This window comes from Scyliorhinus canicula, chromosome 8, assembly GCF_902713615.1.
Source record: "Scyliorhinus canicula chromosome 8, sScyCan1.1, whole genome shotgun sequence".
NCBI classification, from domain to species: domain Eukaryota; kingdom Metazoa; phylum Chordata; class Chondrichthyes; order Carcharhiniformes; family Scyliorhinidae; genus Scyliorhinus; species Scyliorhinus canicula.
Window position 1 is genome coordinate 176,151,292 of NC_052153.1, and position 15,711 is coordinate 176,167,002.

At 45.0% G+C, this 15,711-nt stretch overlaps 1 protein-coding gene across 1 annotated transcript in view; it reads right to left on the minus strand.

Annotated features, from left to right (window-relative positions):
• The window catches only part of LOC119969937 (endonuclease 8-like 3), a 23,794-nt gene extending 9,167 nt beyond the window's left edge, over positions 1 to 14,627 (minus strand). Inside the window, exons 1-4 of the mRNA XM_038803905.1 lie at positions 14,587 to 14,627; positions 10,882 to 11,006; positions 2,946 to 3,080; positions 1,036 to 1,249 (exon numbers count right to left, since the gene is read on the minus strand). Of these exons, the coding sequence (XP_038659833.1) occupies positions 1,036 to 1,249; positions 2,946 to 3,067 (336 nt within the window). The 5' untranslated portion in view covers positions 3,068 to 3,080; positions 10,882 to 11,006; positions 14,587 to 14,627. The remainder of the gene's footprint in view (positions 1 to 1,035; positions 1,250 to 2,945; positions 3,081 to 10,881; positions 11,007 to 14,586) is intronic.
• Between the last annotated feature and the right edge of the window lie 1,084 nt (positions 14,628 to 15,711).

Below are 15,711 nucleotides of genomic sequence, written 5' to 3' on the forward strand. Positions count from 1 at the left end.
TCTCCGACCCGTCGTGGGCAGCGGAGTATCGCCCCAAGTGTTTTGAAACCACGGGTAAAATTTCAAAATTTAAATATTGTTGGACCTGGAGCCAATCAAGGTCAGTGAGCGCAGGTGGTGGGGTGAACTGGACATTGTGTGAGTTGGGATATGGGTAGCAGAGTGGGATGAAATTGAGTTTAAGGAGGTTGAAAGTGGGAGGCTAACTAGGAATGCTTTGCGGTTCTTTGCCTATGACCGGACAGCTAAGAATGGAATCAGATTCAGGCATATGCCCCCAATTGATGACAAGAGAACCCATTGAAGGACAGGGCATTGCCAACTGAACCAAAAGCTGCAGACTGTCCAAATGGATGAGGAGGATAGTTTACCATGCTCAGTCGCACTGGATCATTATCTAGTAATCATGGCTAAAAGCACATGTATGGAGCTCTGCTGGAATGTAGTTTAAGGCCAGCTTACGTCAGCAAGCTACTGGAAGATTGCTTGACAAATGCTCAACAGGACTGAATGGCCAATATTTATAGGGAAGTAGCAAACAGGCCTTTCCGGGGCGAAATCCATAAATCTTGGAAACACAAAAGATCTTGCCGAATTTAATGGCAGGACCCCCTGCCCCTCAAGTGTTGTCAAAAAGCACTTACTTGCTTGGTCTATTTGTTCTGGCCTCCCTTTAAGTGCTGGGTTTCCCTAGCTTTGGGAGACCTAGAGAGACAAAATCTAATGACTCAAAACTTGAGGATCGGAGCCTCATTAACAGATAAAACTTCAGAGTGGGGCACCCCAAACCTGCTGCAGTAACAACAGAAGTAGGTGAGGTTTACATAATTTCTGATTTGTTTATCCTCTGTCTCAGTGGTTGATAAGATTACTTGAATGTTTAGGAGAGAAATAAAATACAAATGTTTGCGAGGAGATTATTACTAAGCTATGCTTTTAAAATACTTTTGAAATTAAGTCACTACTTATTTAATTTTTCGTGGCCGAAAACATGCACATTAGTTTTGAATAGACTCTGCTACACGAGGCATTTACCTTTACTGCAGGATGGAAGCTACTATCAAATATTGATTCATTTTTGATGATATTTCCCACTCCAGGAAGCACAGTCTGGTCCAAGAGCACATCACAGATCATACGTGCACCATGTTTCTTCAATTCATTCTCCACTCGTGAGCAATTAAAATTAACAGAACAAACATCCAGCTCTTCCATTAATTTTACTTTCTGCTCACAATCCGATGTGCTCCTGATAAATAATAGAGAACATTAATGTTAAATTCCATTCAACGTATAACATTGTCAGGTATTTATTGCACCAGAGTTTCTACATAAGTCTTGACTCTCAGCTAGTTTTCAATTCCTTCAAACCTAATGCTTCTTTTCCCTTCCAATTCCACTTTCCCACCCGCTCCACCCTCTGTGATTCACTCAGAAACCAAAAACATGTTTACGTCAGCCTCTGGGGTGCAGAATTTCAAAGATTCACACCCGAGTGAAGAACTCTTTCCTCATCTCAGTCTCAAATGATCGGCCCCTTATCCTGAGAACGTGCCATTCACAGTCAAAGTGAATAACCTCACACTTTCCCCCATTTTACTCATCTTCAGCTTGTTTCCCACTCACTTAACCTGTATTTCTTTGCTGCCTCTTTGTTTCCTTCTTGCAGCTTTGCATTCAGACTTAGTTTTGTATCATCAGCAAACTTAAGATACATTACTCACTGTCTGCCTTTTCTGATCACCTTTCTGTAATTTTTCTTTTGATATCTATCTTTCAAAGTTATCTTGCCATTCCAATCTGACTTTTTTTATATTACCCCACTCTGCCCATGATGTCTGCCATTTCATTTGTACAAAAATGAAGTTCCAAGGTCTCTGAGGAGGGGGAAAACAGTCCAGGTGTAGTCTCAATCATTACAATAGTTACCCAGAAGTTAGAAGAGGTTTTAACTCTTCTAACTTTTTCTGGGTGACCATTTGTGTAACGCAGCTGGAACTACCCGAAGTTTGTGATTTAAATTGCACTTTTGGATGATTCCAAGCACAGAGGAAATTTGCACTTCTGGGCAATTGCTACGCAAGACCTTACCTGGGAAGCGAGAGGGATTCCGAGCTTATCTCTGGATGCCTCTCAAATCCGATAATGGGGAGCTTGGAAGTTAGAGCCCGCGATGTAATGGTGAATTTATATAAATTCTTATTCAGGCCGCAGTTAAACAACTTCTATAGAGCTACCGGCTCTACATTATAGACTACTGAGAAAATGGAGAGGGCACGATGTAGCTTCACTAGGGTACTGGTTGGTATGAAGGAATTAATTTATGGGTTACTCGGTAATTTGACAAGCATTTAAAATTATGCAGGGATGGAAAAGTATAGAAACAGACAGATTCAACTAACTGAAGGTCCAAAACAAAGGAACATTTATTACTAAATGGAATTTAAAAGAAATGGAGCAGAAAACAGAACAAAACATCTTTATAAAATAGTTATGATATGTGGAATGAACACATTTAAGAATAGACAAAGAGGTAATTACAAGAAAGCAGAATGGGAACAGAGTGGGCATATGGGAACACGGCACATGCAGAGGAAAAACTCATGTTAAAAAAGGCCCGATTCCATGTTGTAACTTCTACGTAATTCTGTTGTGACTGAACGCGTTTGCTGTTGTTAGTAATAGTGCTGTAGTGTTGAATAACTATTAAGAAGCCAGATGTATTTGTACAATTAACTTTGTTGGATCATACTTAGACCCGGACATAGGAAATAAATGTAGAGAAATTAAAACACATACTGATGGGACATGTGAAATCCAATCTGGAGTCAAATCATTTTGAAAACAAATTTGTAATTTATTTCCATCAGAGATTAAGGTAACACAGAAATTGGTGAAAAGAAAACACAAAATTAAACCAGAAAATTAAGTTCATAGACATTTACCTGACATCCATTGTGGAGTCAAAGAAACAAATCAAATCATTGGTCAGCTGGATTTCCAGAACTGCTAGAGCTCCATCCTTTTGCTTTCTCTCAGGTGAATTAATCCACATTGAACCATGCATTCCAAAATGCACCCTGGAATGGCATATAAATTAGATACTTAGTTATTTCAACGAGTGCACCAGAATTTTCCTTGAACAGGTCTGCAGATTATCTCGCAAAGGTTCAAGTCTCTGGGCACAATTCTCCAAAAAAAAATCTGGATAGAATCATAGATTCCTACAGTGCAGAACGAGGCCATTCGGCCCATCAAGTCTACACCGACCTTCTGAAAGAGTACTCTGCCCAGGCCCATTACTTTGCAATCCCATACTCAATCTAACTGTTGAAAGCTAAGGGACAATTTAGCATGGCCAATCCACCTAACCTGCACATCTTTGGACTGTAGGAGGAAAGCGGACACCCGGAGAAACCCCACGCAGATACGGGGAGAACGTGCAGACTTCGCACAGACAGTGACCCAAGCGGGAATTGAACATGGGACCCTGGCGTGGTGAAGCACTGTGCTACCATGCTGCCCTATCTTGCCAGCTAGGGGTGGACGAATCTCAAAATGAGATCTCCCTGCCGCAAATCCTGTTATGGCCCCTCTCGCGAGGGTCTCCAGCTACAATGGGATTTGCGCCTGTGCGATAGCAGCTGGAGAATCACCTCCAAAGTTGAATCACAAACTTAAATTCTACATTTTTCACAGATGCCTTAGATGGGAGTTCCTGGAATATAAAAACAGTTTAACTTTGAACACATTCTTGAAACACCATACCGAAAGCGGTCTTTGTTACTGAACAACTGATTCTTGCTGAACAAGCACAGAGACGGGTTTTAAAAAAAATGAAAATAAAACACAAAACCAAAACTATTGCAGGTTCGCAAAACTCTAGCCAGCAACTGAAAGTTAATCAGATCTTTCATTCAATGAAGCTGGTGAGATCTTGGTATTTATTTCCCCGAGACGTGTTTTGAAATGACCCACAGTTTTTGTACATTATTAGTTTTTATTTATTATTTCACTGGATGTGGGTGCCAGTGGCTAGTCCTGCATTTGTTGATCACTCCTAATTGCCCTTGAGAAGATGCTGTCTGTCAACTCATTGAAAGAGCAACGACGCCTATACACCTTGGGACTTCACAATTTTGGTGTCGGGCTATGGAGCATCCTGCCCGTGTTTATTTTTTTGCGTGAAAATGAGCTGATATAGCTTTGTATTGGTACCAATATGGAATGGTTGTTTCCTTGTCGTTTAATGGTTAGTGATATGTTTTTTTTAATAATCTTTATTTCACAAGTAGACTTATATTAACACTGCAATGAAGTTACTGTGAAAAGCCCCCTGTTGCACGTTCCAGCACCTGTTCGAGTACATAGAGGGAGAATTAAGTAGTTGATTTAAAATCTTTACTGTTGATAGTTTAATAAACAAAATGTTCTCAACTATCAAATGCCTCGTTGAAGGCACAGTGCCATGTCTCAGAGGATGATTACTGCATTGCATTTCAAGCAACCTTTGATGCCTGAACATTGTGTCTGAACTCTAGAAGTGCCAGCACCATAGAGGCGGCCAACAACACTAAAGAGCAGGGCTTCAGCATTGCAGTGGAAGCAGCCGATTGTAGGTCTATATCTTTCTCCAATTCCTTCCAGATACCAAAGTGATTGCTAGTGGTGTCCCGCACCAGCTGTTCTCATGTTGATGGTGGCAGCCCAGGCGGACATATGATCTTGACCACTTTGCCCGGATGGTTGGGGGGGGGGGGGGGGGGGGGGGGGAAGTGAAGGACAACAGTGGTTAGGGGTGAAGGTGGACCCAATGTAAAGATTAATGTGACAGAGGTGTCACATGTATCAGGTGCAACATGTTTTAATAGTAAACATTTGACATTTCCATTCCTCCTAGCTAGATAATGACCCTTACAATGTGGGTTTCAGTGCTTGAAGCCTTTGGGACTCCTCCAATCAGCTACGCACTCGCTGGGAATGCCACTGACATCCCCGCCTGAATGTCACAGCTGCATCCCATCAGCTCTGGGAGAACCTTGCCCAGTAGCTCGACATCTGTCTGGGAACCAGCGGAGTCCTGGGTGCCAGTAGACCTCCTACTGCTGTCGCCCTCGGATGCTCCTGTCTCCACTTGATGTGCATAAGCAACTTTGTGGTGATTCATCAGATTATGCCCCAGAAGCATGTTCACTAATGTCGGCCACCGAGGTGTGTCACTGCACTGGAGGAAGGTAGTAGGGGTGATAGCTGTGACGCTTCAATGGTGGTCTCCTCAGAGATCTCCTCCTCGGTGGTCTCTTGGGTGGTGGTGAGGGGAGGGGGGGTTACGGCGATTGTGGTTGGCCCAGCTTTGTCAGAATGGAGATTCTGCAAGACAATGACCATTTTGTCTGACATGAACTCAGGACATGTCATGGGTGAAAGGCACTGGATCCTCACCTCTGTTGTGCAGCCCAACCTTGCTGTTGGTGACTGCTGTCTCATTGGGCAACGCCCCCCCCCCCCAAAGATCTCTGGCAAATCAACCACCACCCCCCCATTCCAACTTATAATGGGTTATCTGTTATCTTCTCTGTGGGCACAGTAAGAAGTCTTAAAACACCAGGTTTGTTTCAAATCACTATTTCGGAGCACTGCCTTCCTCAGGTGAATGGAGGTAGGTTCCAGAAACATTTATATAGACAAAGTCAAAGATGCAAAACAATACTTTGAATGTGAGCATTTGCAGGTAATTAAGTCTTTACAGGGCCAGAGTTTCCTGTGGGAACAAAGGTAGGGTATTGTGAGCCGCACGCTTGATGGGTTGGAACGTCTGTAGGTGGCATGTGTGGGCACTGCAGCTTGGCATGAAGGGGTTGTGCTGGTGGGTGCCAGAGGGTTCTGAGGAACAAGCATGAAGATCGGATGTGGAGAAGGTGCGATGCGTCAGCCAGTTTGGGGGGGATGGAGACAGGTGGAACTTAATGATAGGAGTTGTGGTAATTTACCCATGCAGCTCAGTGGACGCCATTGATCTTCTTCCAAACATTGGACGGCAGACCTCCTGGTCATGCTGCCCACAGTGACAGGCGTTGCTACAAATGCTGATCCTCAGGATGCCCTGCTCTCATTCACAGCGTCGATAAACCTGGCCATGTCGACATCCCCAAAGCGAGGGGCAGGTCTGTGAGCTGCCATGTTTTGTGTTGAGGGAGTGGTGGTGGGGGAGCGCTTAAAAACAGCTACTTCTTATCAGAGAAAAGCTGAGGCGCGAATCAAACAGCGAGACAGGCACTATGGTGAGAAGCTCATGACTGAATGATCTCGCCAATGCAGCCATCGAGGAACACCTTGCCAGACGCGGCTAAAATGACACTTCGCTCCACAGATGCTACCAGACCTGCTGAGTTCATACAGCATTTTCTGTTTTATTTCAGATTTCCAGCATCCGCAGTATTTTGCTTTTATTTCTGAATTCTTTGCTTAGCATTACCTGTGAAGTCAAACTTCCCTTAGTGTATACTAGACTTTGGCACGGAACCATAATTGTTCCAGACTTAGTTCCGAGTCTATTCCAAGTTTAGACCATGGGCCGATTCTCCGCCCCCCACGAGGGTCGGAGAATAGCGGGAGGGCCTTCCCGACATTTTCCCGCCCTCCCGCTATTCTCCCCCCGCCCAACTCCTGACACGAATCGCTGCCGCCGTTTTTTACGGCCGGCAGCGATTCACAGCTGATAGATGGGCCGAAGTCCAAGCCCTTTACGCTGTTTTTACGAACGGCAAACACACCTGGTCTGGCCGTTCGTAAAAACGGCGGGAACAACTCGCTTTTTATAACCATGGCACCGATTGGCACGGCAGTACCACGGCCGTGCCAAGGGTTGCATGGGCCCGCGATCGGTGCCCCGATCGCGGGCAGCGGGCCCGATGCCCGCGCACTATTTCTCCTTCCGCCGCCCGCAGTATCCATTCGCGGGGCGTCTGAGGGGCATCCCGGCCGCGCATGCGCGGGTTTCGCGAAAATACGCGATGACGTCATCCGCGCATGCGCGGGTTGGAGTCTTCCAATCCGCGCATGCGCGGCTGACGTCATATGACGCGTCAGCCGGCGCTAACTCGGCAAGCGGGCTTAACGAAATTAGTGATGCGGAGTTTGCGGCGTTGGGCTGCTAGCCCCGACTGGGGACCAGAATCGGTTCCCGGTCGGGAAGGGGGCGCTGGCGTCAAACCCGCCCGGGTTTGACGCCAGCCTTACGATTTCTCCCGTTTTGGGAGAATCGCGCCCCATATTACTGTTACTCTATTCTAAACAGGAATTCATTTCATGAAGCATTCGGGAGACATTTGGAAGTTTAAATGCAAATTACTGCACAATATGCAAACTTAGTGATATATATTCCTACAGTTTTTTCAATTTTCTTTGTAGATTCAGGGAGAAGCACGGTTAGAGATGTGATTGCTAATTCAGAGAACTTGTGACTAAAAATAGAAAGAAATAATTGAATTCCAACACTGCTTTCATGATCTCAAGTAATCCAGGAGTAGTTTAACCAGGGTTCAACGCAGGTTTAACATCCGCTACTCTGCTATCCCTATATTAATGAAGCATTTGGAAATCCAATTACACTGGGTGGGATTCTCCGTCGGCCGACCCTGGAATTGGAAAACACGATTGGACGGAGAATTCCGACGATTCCGACACCAAAATCGTGGCGAGCACTGATTTGACACCAAATCACAATTCTCTGTCACCTCGACAGAGGCGTCAATGTGTTCCAGAATGCCCATATAGGAAATGGCTTTGGCATCATAAGTGGGCCTAACCGATATTCTACAGGGCCTCCGTGATTCTCCGCCTCAAATGGGGAGCACGGTAGCACAGTGGTTAGCACAGTTGCTTCATAGCTCCAGGGTCCCAGGTTCGATTCTCAGCTTGGGGTGGTTGTGCGTCGGCTGCACGTTTTCCCACGTCTCCGTGCGTTACCTCCGTTTCCTCCCACAGTCCAAAGATGTGCAGGTTCGGGTGAACTGGCCATGCTAAATTGCCCTTAGTGTCCAAAAAAATGTGAGCTGTGATTGCTGGGATAGAGTGGATGTGTGGGCTTAAGTAGGGTGCTCTTTCCAAGAGCGGTGCACATTCGATGGACCAAATCTGCACTGTAAATTCTATGAAATGGGATGAATTCCCCAACGGCGAGGTTTACTTGTGCTTTTAAAAATCGTGTGAAACAGGCGTAGTGGCTGCTGAGGGGGAGAGGGGGTACGGAAAATGTCCAACATCACCATAGTTTTCTGACAGTTGAGCCACTGACGGGGGTGCCCTCTCATCCAGCCGACTCATCAGTCATAGAACATAGAACAGTAGAACATAGAACAGTACAGCACAGAACAGGCCCTTCGGCCCTCAATGTTGTGCCGAGCCATGATCATCCTACTCAAACTCACGTATCCACCTATACCCGTAACCAACAACCCCCCCCCCCCACCTTACTTTATTAGGACACTACGGGCAATTTAGCATGGCCAATCCACCTAACCCGCACATCTTTGGACTGTGGGAGGAAACCGGAGCACCCGGAGGAAACCCACGCACACTGGGGAGGACGTGCAGACTCCACACAGACAGTCGTATGGGCACACTCCAGCGCAACCAATGCCATCTTGTTGGCTGGGATGGTGTGTGGGGGAGTGAAGTGTGTATACGCGGCTGCAGGTTGTCAGCCTCCTGAGTGTTAATCGTGAATCCGGCACCGTTTCTCATTGGAATCAACTGTGTTCCACGAGGTGCCAGCGTTAGCCCTTAACAGTCGCTGAATTGGTCCAGGTATGGTGCAAGTTGCGGTGGTGGAAATCCATGAATCCTGTCCCGGCGCTAACACTTAAAATCGCTTGATTCTCCGTTCCTGAGATTAAGTGTTGCCGGAAACCTGTGACTCAGTCGAAGAATTGGTCACATGCTGGCCTTCCTTTTCGGAATCCATGTTGACTATTTTGATTTTCAGTTTCCAGATGTTTTGCTAGCATTTCTCCGATTAAGGATTTCATGAGCTTTCCTTCCACTGAGATTAAGTTAATCAGTTTAGAATTTTCTGGACTTGTTTTAGCTGTTTTACATTTAAGCATCCCAATCAGCCTTTTGACTATTCCCTCCACCAGTGGCTTTTCATGAAAATGTGATGGTGTTTCTGCTAACTCTTCCCTAACTTAATATTCAGGGAAGCAATTTAACCAAACCAAGGATTTTAACCTCTCCAAGTCTGGTTAGTTTATCCCTATTTTCCTTTTTAAAATGTCTTTACATCCCTTTTGACCTTTCTTCCATCGCCATGTCCATAACTCTGATAATCTGTTCAAAGCATAAATATTGGTCAGGTGCCACCGGGAAGAATTCTCATTTCTTCTTTAAAATAGTGCCATGGAATCTTTTACATCCAACAGAAGCAGACTGTGATCCACTGATTTATCACCTATAAAAAGCAGCACCCTGAGAGTGTAGAACTCCTTCAGTACAATACTTGTGCTAAAATCCAGGAGTAGGACTTGAATATACATCCTTCTGCCTCCTGGCAAGAGTTCTATCACTCAGCTAAAACTAATGTAAGATTCAGTGACCGAAGGGTCAAATTCATCTTATTTAATACCTTCAGTACAGAACAGCATATTAGAAATTTATTAAACCGTTTACCTTTCTGCACAGACAAGGCCAAGTTAGAACTTGCCGTAAAAAAGTTCACGTAATTTCATTCAAAATATACAATGCAACCCTAAAAGTGGAAATCCAAAATAGCTTGAGGCTGCAATTTTAGAACATCAAGGTTCATAGAACAAGACAGATCTAAAACCATGCAGTATCAAAGAAATGCTTTGGAGCTGGCAATGTTTGAGCTACATCTCAAGACTTTATTCAGGCAAATTTAAGTTCTATATTCAATACAATCCAAAGCACAGGCAAGAAAACATATTCCAGATGCCATTTATCAGCAGCATCGTCACGGTAACGTTTTTGCAGTCGGCACTGAATTTGAAACACATCGTCAAAGAATGGATTCATCAATGTTTCTTTCAGTGATTCAAAACATGTTCTAACTAACCCGCGCTGCATGATAAGTTAAAAAAATGTGTTGCCAGAGACAATCAGCAATACCTTGCACATACATTTAAATCGATTTAGGATTCCTAATGGCTTAGTAAAAAATATCAAGCATATTCTATCGATCATAGCAATTTTTAAAATGTCTTGCTCACTCGATAACCCCAAGCACTTTTCATTTATTTTATGAGGCCTGCAAATACATAGAACCAACCATAGATTTGCTAGTGTCGAGGGAGGCCATTCGGCCCATCTGTCCGACCCACTGAAAGAGCACCCCACTTAGGCACACTCCTCCAGCCCTATCCCTGTATCCCCCACCTAACATGCACATCTATGGACACTAAGGGGCAATTTAGCATGGCCAATCCACTTAACCCGCACATTTGGACGGTGGGAGGAAACCCACGCACACACGGGGGGAGAAAGTGCAAACTCCACACAGACAGTCACCCAAGGCCGGAATTGAACCCAGGTGCCTGGTGCTGTAAGGCAGCAATGCAACATTGTGCCACCATGCCACAGGACAATTGTATTTCTCTTTTTGAAATTCCCATCTGCTCCTGTATATAGGCTCCTGTAGCCTGGAAGATGAACAGGAGCAACAGCCCAGAGCACAGCCAACAGTGAATAATGTCGATTACAGGCTGAGTAGAGTCATTAAAAATGAAGTCAGCCAAGGAAGTCCTGAACATGAATTTTCTACCATGTTATAATTACAGAATGGGGTTGACAACACAATAAATGCACTGTTTCAACAGAATGCGTTTCATGCAGTAGTAAAAAAAAAACTACAAGATATACTACCTTAATGTGGTTAGGCCAAAAAAGATGAAAAGTTCCTTGCCCAATGTCTTCACACCAGTGTAAACCTTTCCTTTGAGCTGTTGGATTCCATCCTGACAGGAAACCTGTCCGTTTACTTGAGTGATCTGGAGGAAAGCATATAAAAACATCTTTTCGGTTCTGACGAAGGATCATTGACCTGAAACATTAAGTTTTAATGTCTCTTTCCCCCCAAATGTTGCCGAACCTGCTAAGTATTGTATATTTTAGAAGTTAGATGGGGCAGCACGTTTTACAGCAGTTAGCACTGCGGTCTCACAGCGCTGAGGACCCAGCTTCGATCCTGGCTCTGGTGTCACTGCCCGTGTGGAGTTTGCACATTCTCCCAGTGTTGATGGGTCTCACCCCCACAACCCAAAGATGTGCAAGCTCGGTGAACTGGCCACGCTAAATTGCCCCTCAATTGGAAGAAAATAATTGGGTTCTCCAAATTAATTTTTTATATATATATATATATATATATATATATATATATCTACATATATTTTAGAAGTTAGATATATATTAGTCTTCCAAAATTCTAAATTCATTTATCACTTAAAGGGTTTGAACTATCCAATCCTTTCAATGCAGCAACTTGACTTTGTCCCGTTTTAAAATCATATATCTATCCAAATGATATTTCGACTCTAATTTAAAGTTAAAAGCAAACGTTAGGGGCACAGGAACTGCGGTAAAGCAGTCCTTCAAGTTAAATCTACACCTTTACTCCATTTCCCCACCTTGACCCAGGTCCCTAGTACCTTTGCCAAACAGAAATCTAACAAAATAAGTTCAGAAATATTCTATTTACCTGCTCGCAAAGGTCTTTTCGGGGAAAGAGTAACGGATTTTTATCAACTTTTGTGAGAGCGCGGTCAGCACAGTGGTTAGCACTGCTGCCTCACAGCCAAGGTCCCAGGTTTGATCCCAGCTCTGGGTCACTGTCCGTGTGGCGTTTGCATATTCTCCAGTGTTTGCATTGTTTTCACCTCCACAACCAAAAGATGTGCAAGGTCAGTGGATTGGCCACGCTAAATTGCCCTTAATTGGATTGGAAAAAATGAATTGGGTACTCTAAATTTTTGTTTAAACTTTTATGAGAGAGCGCTTCCTAATATTACTTCTGAACAGCCCACTTCTATTTTCAAGATTGTTCTCCTTGTTCCTGACTTTCCCTCAGGCTAACAGTTTCTCTCTACTTATGCCATCAAATTCTTTAACTGTGAAGTACTGCAGAACTAAATACAGTACTCCTGATGGGTGAATGCAGAGTTTTTATACAACTGGAGCACAAATTCCCCTCTTTGTAATCCTGCCAGTTTGAAATGAAGGCTAACATTAGCTTTTTTTAAACAATAATAATCTTTATTGTCACAAGTAGGCTCACATTAATACTACAATGAAGATACCGAGTCGCCACATTCCGCCTGTTCAGGTCAGAGGGAGAATTCAGAATGTCCAATTCCCACAAGCACGTCTTTCGGGCTTGTGGCAGGAAACCGGAGCAACCCAGAGGAAACCCATGCAACACACGGGGAGGACGTGCAGACTCCGCGCAGATAGTGACAAAAACCCAGAGTAAACCTGCTGCTGTGATGCAGCAGTGCTAACCACTGTGCTACCGTGCCTCCCACAAAATGTACCTAAATCTCTCTTGGCTTCCACAGTTTCTAGCATCTCATCTATAAACACACTGACCCATCTTTGAGGCCCAACATGAAATGACCACACACTTCAACACATTGAACTCGTCAGTTTTGCTGACTCACAATCTTTCAATTTGCAGATACAGGTCATACAGTGCAGAAGGAGGCTATTCGGCCCATCGAGTGCACAGACCCACTTAAGCCAATATCCCTATAACCCAATAACGCCTCCTAAAGTTTTTGGACACGAAGAGCAATTAAGCATGGCCAATCCACCAACCTGCACGTCTTTGGACTGTGGGAGGAAACCCACGCAGACATGAGGAGAAATGTGCAGACTCCGCAGACAGTGACCCAGTGGGGAATCAAACCTGGGACCCTGGCGCTGTGAAGCCACAGTGCTAGCCACGTGCGCTACCGTGCTGCCCTATCTCGTAGTTTAGTCTCATTCCTGAAACTGGAGTCAGCGAGTCACTCTCAGCTGCAGCTGGTTAACTGTGCAACTGGTTTAATCCAGTTTCGAGCATTGTACGTGAGGTTTATCAAAGGGGAAGCCACTTTGTGCCTGATTGGCTAAACTAGAATGATTTTGGAGTTGGATGAAAACAAAGTTCAAGGGGTAAGGAACATATCTTTTTATTAAAACAGTAAAAATATATACAAGGCCAAACGTACAAACGCTAATTTTGCAGGGAGAAACAGGGTACCCTCCTCAGTACCAACGTACGGGGAGGGGCGGTAGGATACTCGCATTATTAAGAACAAAGAAAAGTACAGCACAGGAACAGGCCCTTTGGCCCTCCTAGCCTGTGCCGACCATGCTGACAGTCTGAACTAAATCTCCTACACTTCTGGGGTCCGTATCCCTCTATTCCCATCCTATTGTGTATTTGTCAAGATGCCCCTTAAACCTCACTATCGTCCCTGCTGCCACCACCTCCTCCGCAGCGAGTTCCAGGCACTCGTGTACCCTCTGTAAAAAAACTTGCCTCATACATCTCTAAACTTGCCCCTGCACCTTAAACCTATGTCCCCTAGTAATTGACCCCTCTACCCTGGGAAAAAGTCTCTGACTATCCACTCTGTCTATGCCCCTCATAATTTTGTAGACCTATCAGGTCGCCCCTCAATCTCCGTCGTTCCAGTGAGAACAAACCAAGTTTATTCAACCGCTTCGTAGCTAATACCCTCCATACCAGGCAACATCCTGGTAAATCTCTTCTGCACCCTCTCTGAAGCCTCCACATCCTTCTGATAATGTGGCGACCGGAATTGAACACTATACTCCAAGTGCGGCCTAACTAATTCTATACAGCTGCAACGTGACTTGCCAATTTTTATACTCAATGCCCGGCCAATGAAGGCAAGCGTGCCACACTACCATACTTTTCTTAATGCCGTATGCCTTCTTGACTATCTTCTCCACATGTTGCCCCTTTCAGTGACCTGTTGACCTGTACACCTAGCTCTCTCTGACTGTCAATACTCTACTCAATATTAAAAGAGTTCATAACACAGTTGTACAAAAAGCAAATGGTACAAGCACTAAACTTTGTGGTGGACAGACCAGATGCCCTCGATTTCGGGCCTAATTTCAAGCTAAATTAGTTATTTAACCGAGTAAATAAAAGCTGCTCTTTTGATTATTGTAGTTTAGTTGCATTCTTGCAACAGGAGTCAGCTGAGTCAGTCACTCTCAGCTGTAGCTTCTTAACTGTGTCTGTGCGCCGTGTCTGTGTGGTCTGTATATCGTAAATCAAAAGAGAAAAAGCTGGAAAATCTCAACTGTCTGGCAGCATCTGTTAGGAAAGAAAAAAGCTAACGTTTCAAGTCCAGGTGACCCGATGTGAAAGCTGTTGTTAAAGTTGTCAGACTTGAAACTTAGCTCTTTCTCTCCTTACAGATACCTGCTTAGATTTTTCAGCATTTTCACTTTCGGTTTCAGATTCCAGCATCCGTAGTAATTTGCATTGATCCTGCATAGCGAGAGACTGCATCTGTACAATGTGTGCGCTGATAGATCTCTATCTGGACTCACCGTACTCCCTCTCAGTTCCACAACCCGCTGCCTTTCTTTCACTCGGCCTGATTCTCTCCCCGTTTATCGTGCAGCCAGGTCCTCCACCATGGTGGCCGCTCAGTCAGGTAGACCGAGGAAAGCCCGCCAAACAAGTCAAACTGAAGGAGGAGCCGGCACTGCGCCTGCGCCGGGACGAGCCGCCAAAGCCATGCCAACCGGGCGCCGGCACTGCGCATGCGGTTGGGCTCGGAACGCCCGCGGATTCAAAAGTAACGGGCGGGGTCGCGTGGGAGCGGGTCGCAGCAGACGCCTCCATAATCAATGTGTTGTGCTTTAGTCACAAAGACTTTTAGGTACCCTTTATTTATTAGTTTAACCTTTATTTAGCTAGATAAGTCAATTGACAAACTATTCTCAATTGCAGTAACAACCTGGCCAAGGGGGTGAAAGCGGCAGCACCAGGCGGGTATCAGATGCAGCATAGGCTCGTCAAAGGCAGGTCATGTTTTAATTAATTTTGGAATTCGTTGAGGACATTACCAGTGTGGTGGCCAAATTATGGAGGGAATAGTTAAGATAGAAGCAGGCAGGTTGATTCCACTGGCAGTTAAACTAGAACTAGGGGGCACAGCCTCAAAATAAGGAGGAGCAGATTTAGGACTGAGTTGAGGAACTTCTTCACCCAAAGGGTTGTAAATCTGTGGAATTCCTTGCCCAGTGAAGCAGTTGAGACGACCTCGTTGGATGTTTTTAAGGCAAAGGCAGCTCGTGTCCACCTCCATTGTCAATGGATGGCCGTTTACCAACAGTTCCACCATTACGGGGTGCCATTGATCGTAATGATGCGGTTTAGTTGCATTTCAGTTGCACCCTGTTTCGGGTAGTGGCTATCCAGTACTGAGGCACTGGTCACGCTCAACCAGCTGCGATGGGCAGGCCACATGCCCGACACAAGACCCTAAAAACAAGTGGTCTACTCTGAGCACTGCAATGACAAGAAATCAATGGGAGGGCAGAGGAAATGCTACAAGGACACTCTGAAAGCCCCCCTAAATAAATGCCGCATCCCCATCGACACATGGGAATCGCTTGCCTCCGAGGAAATCATTCGGGACAATCACCTTGAGCATCGTAGGAGCACAC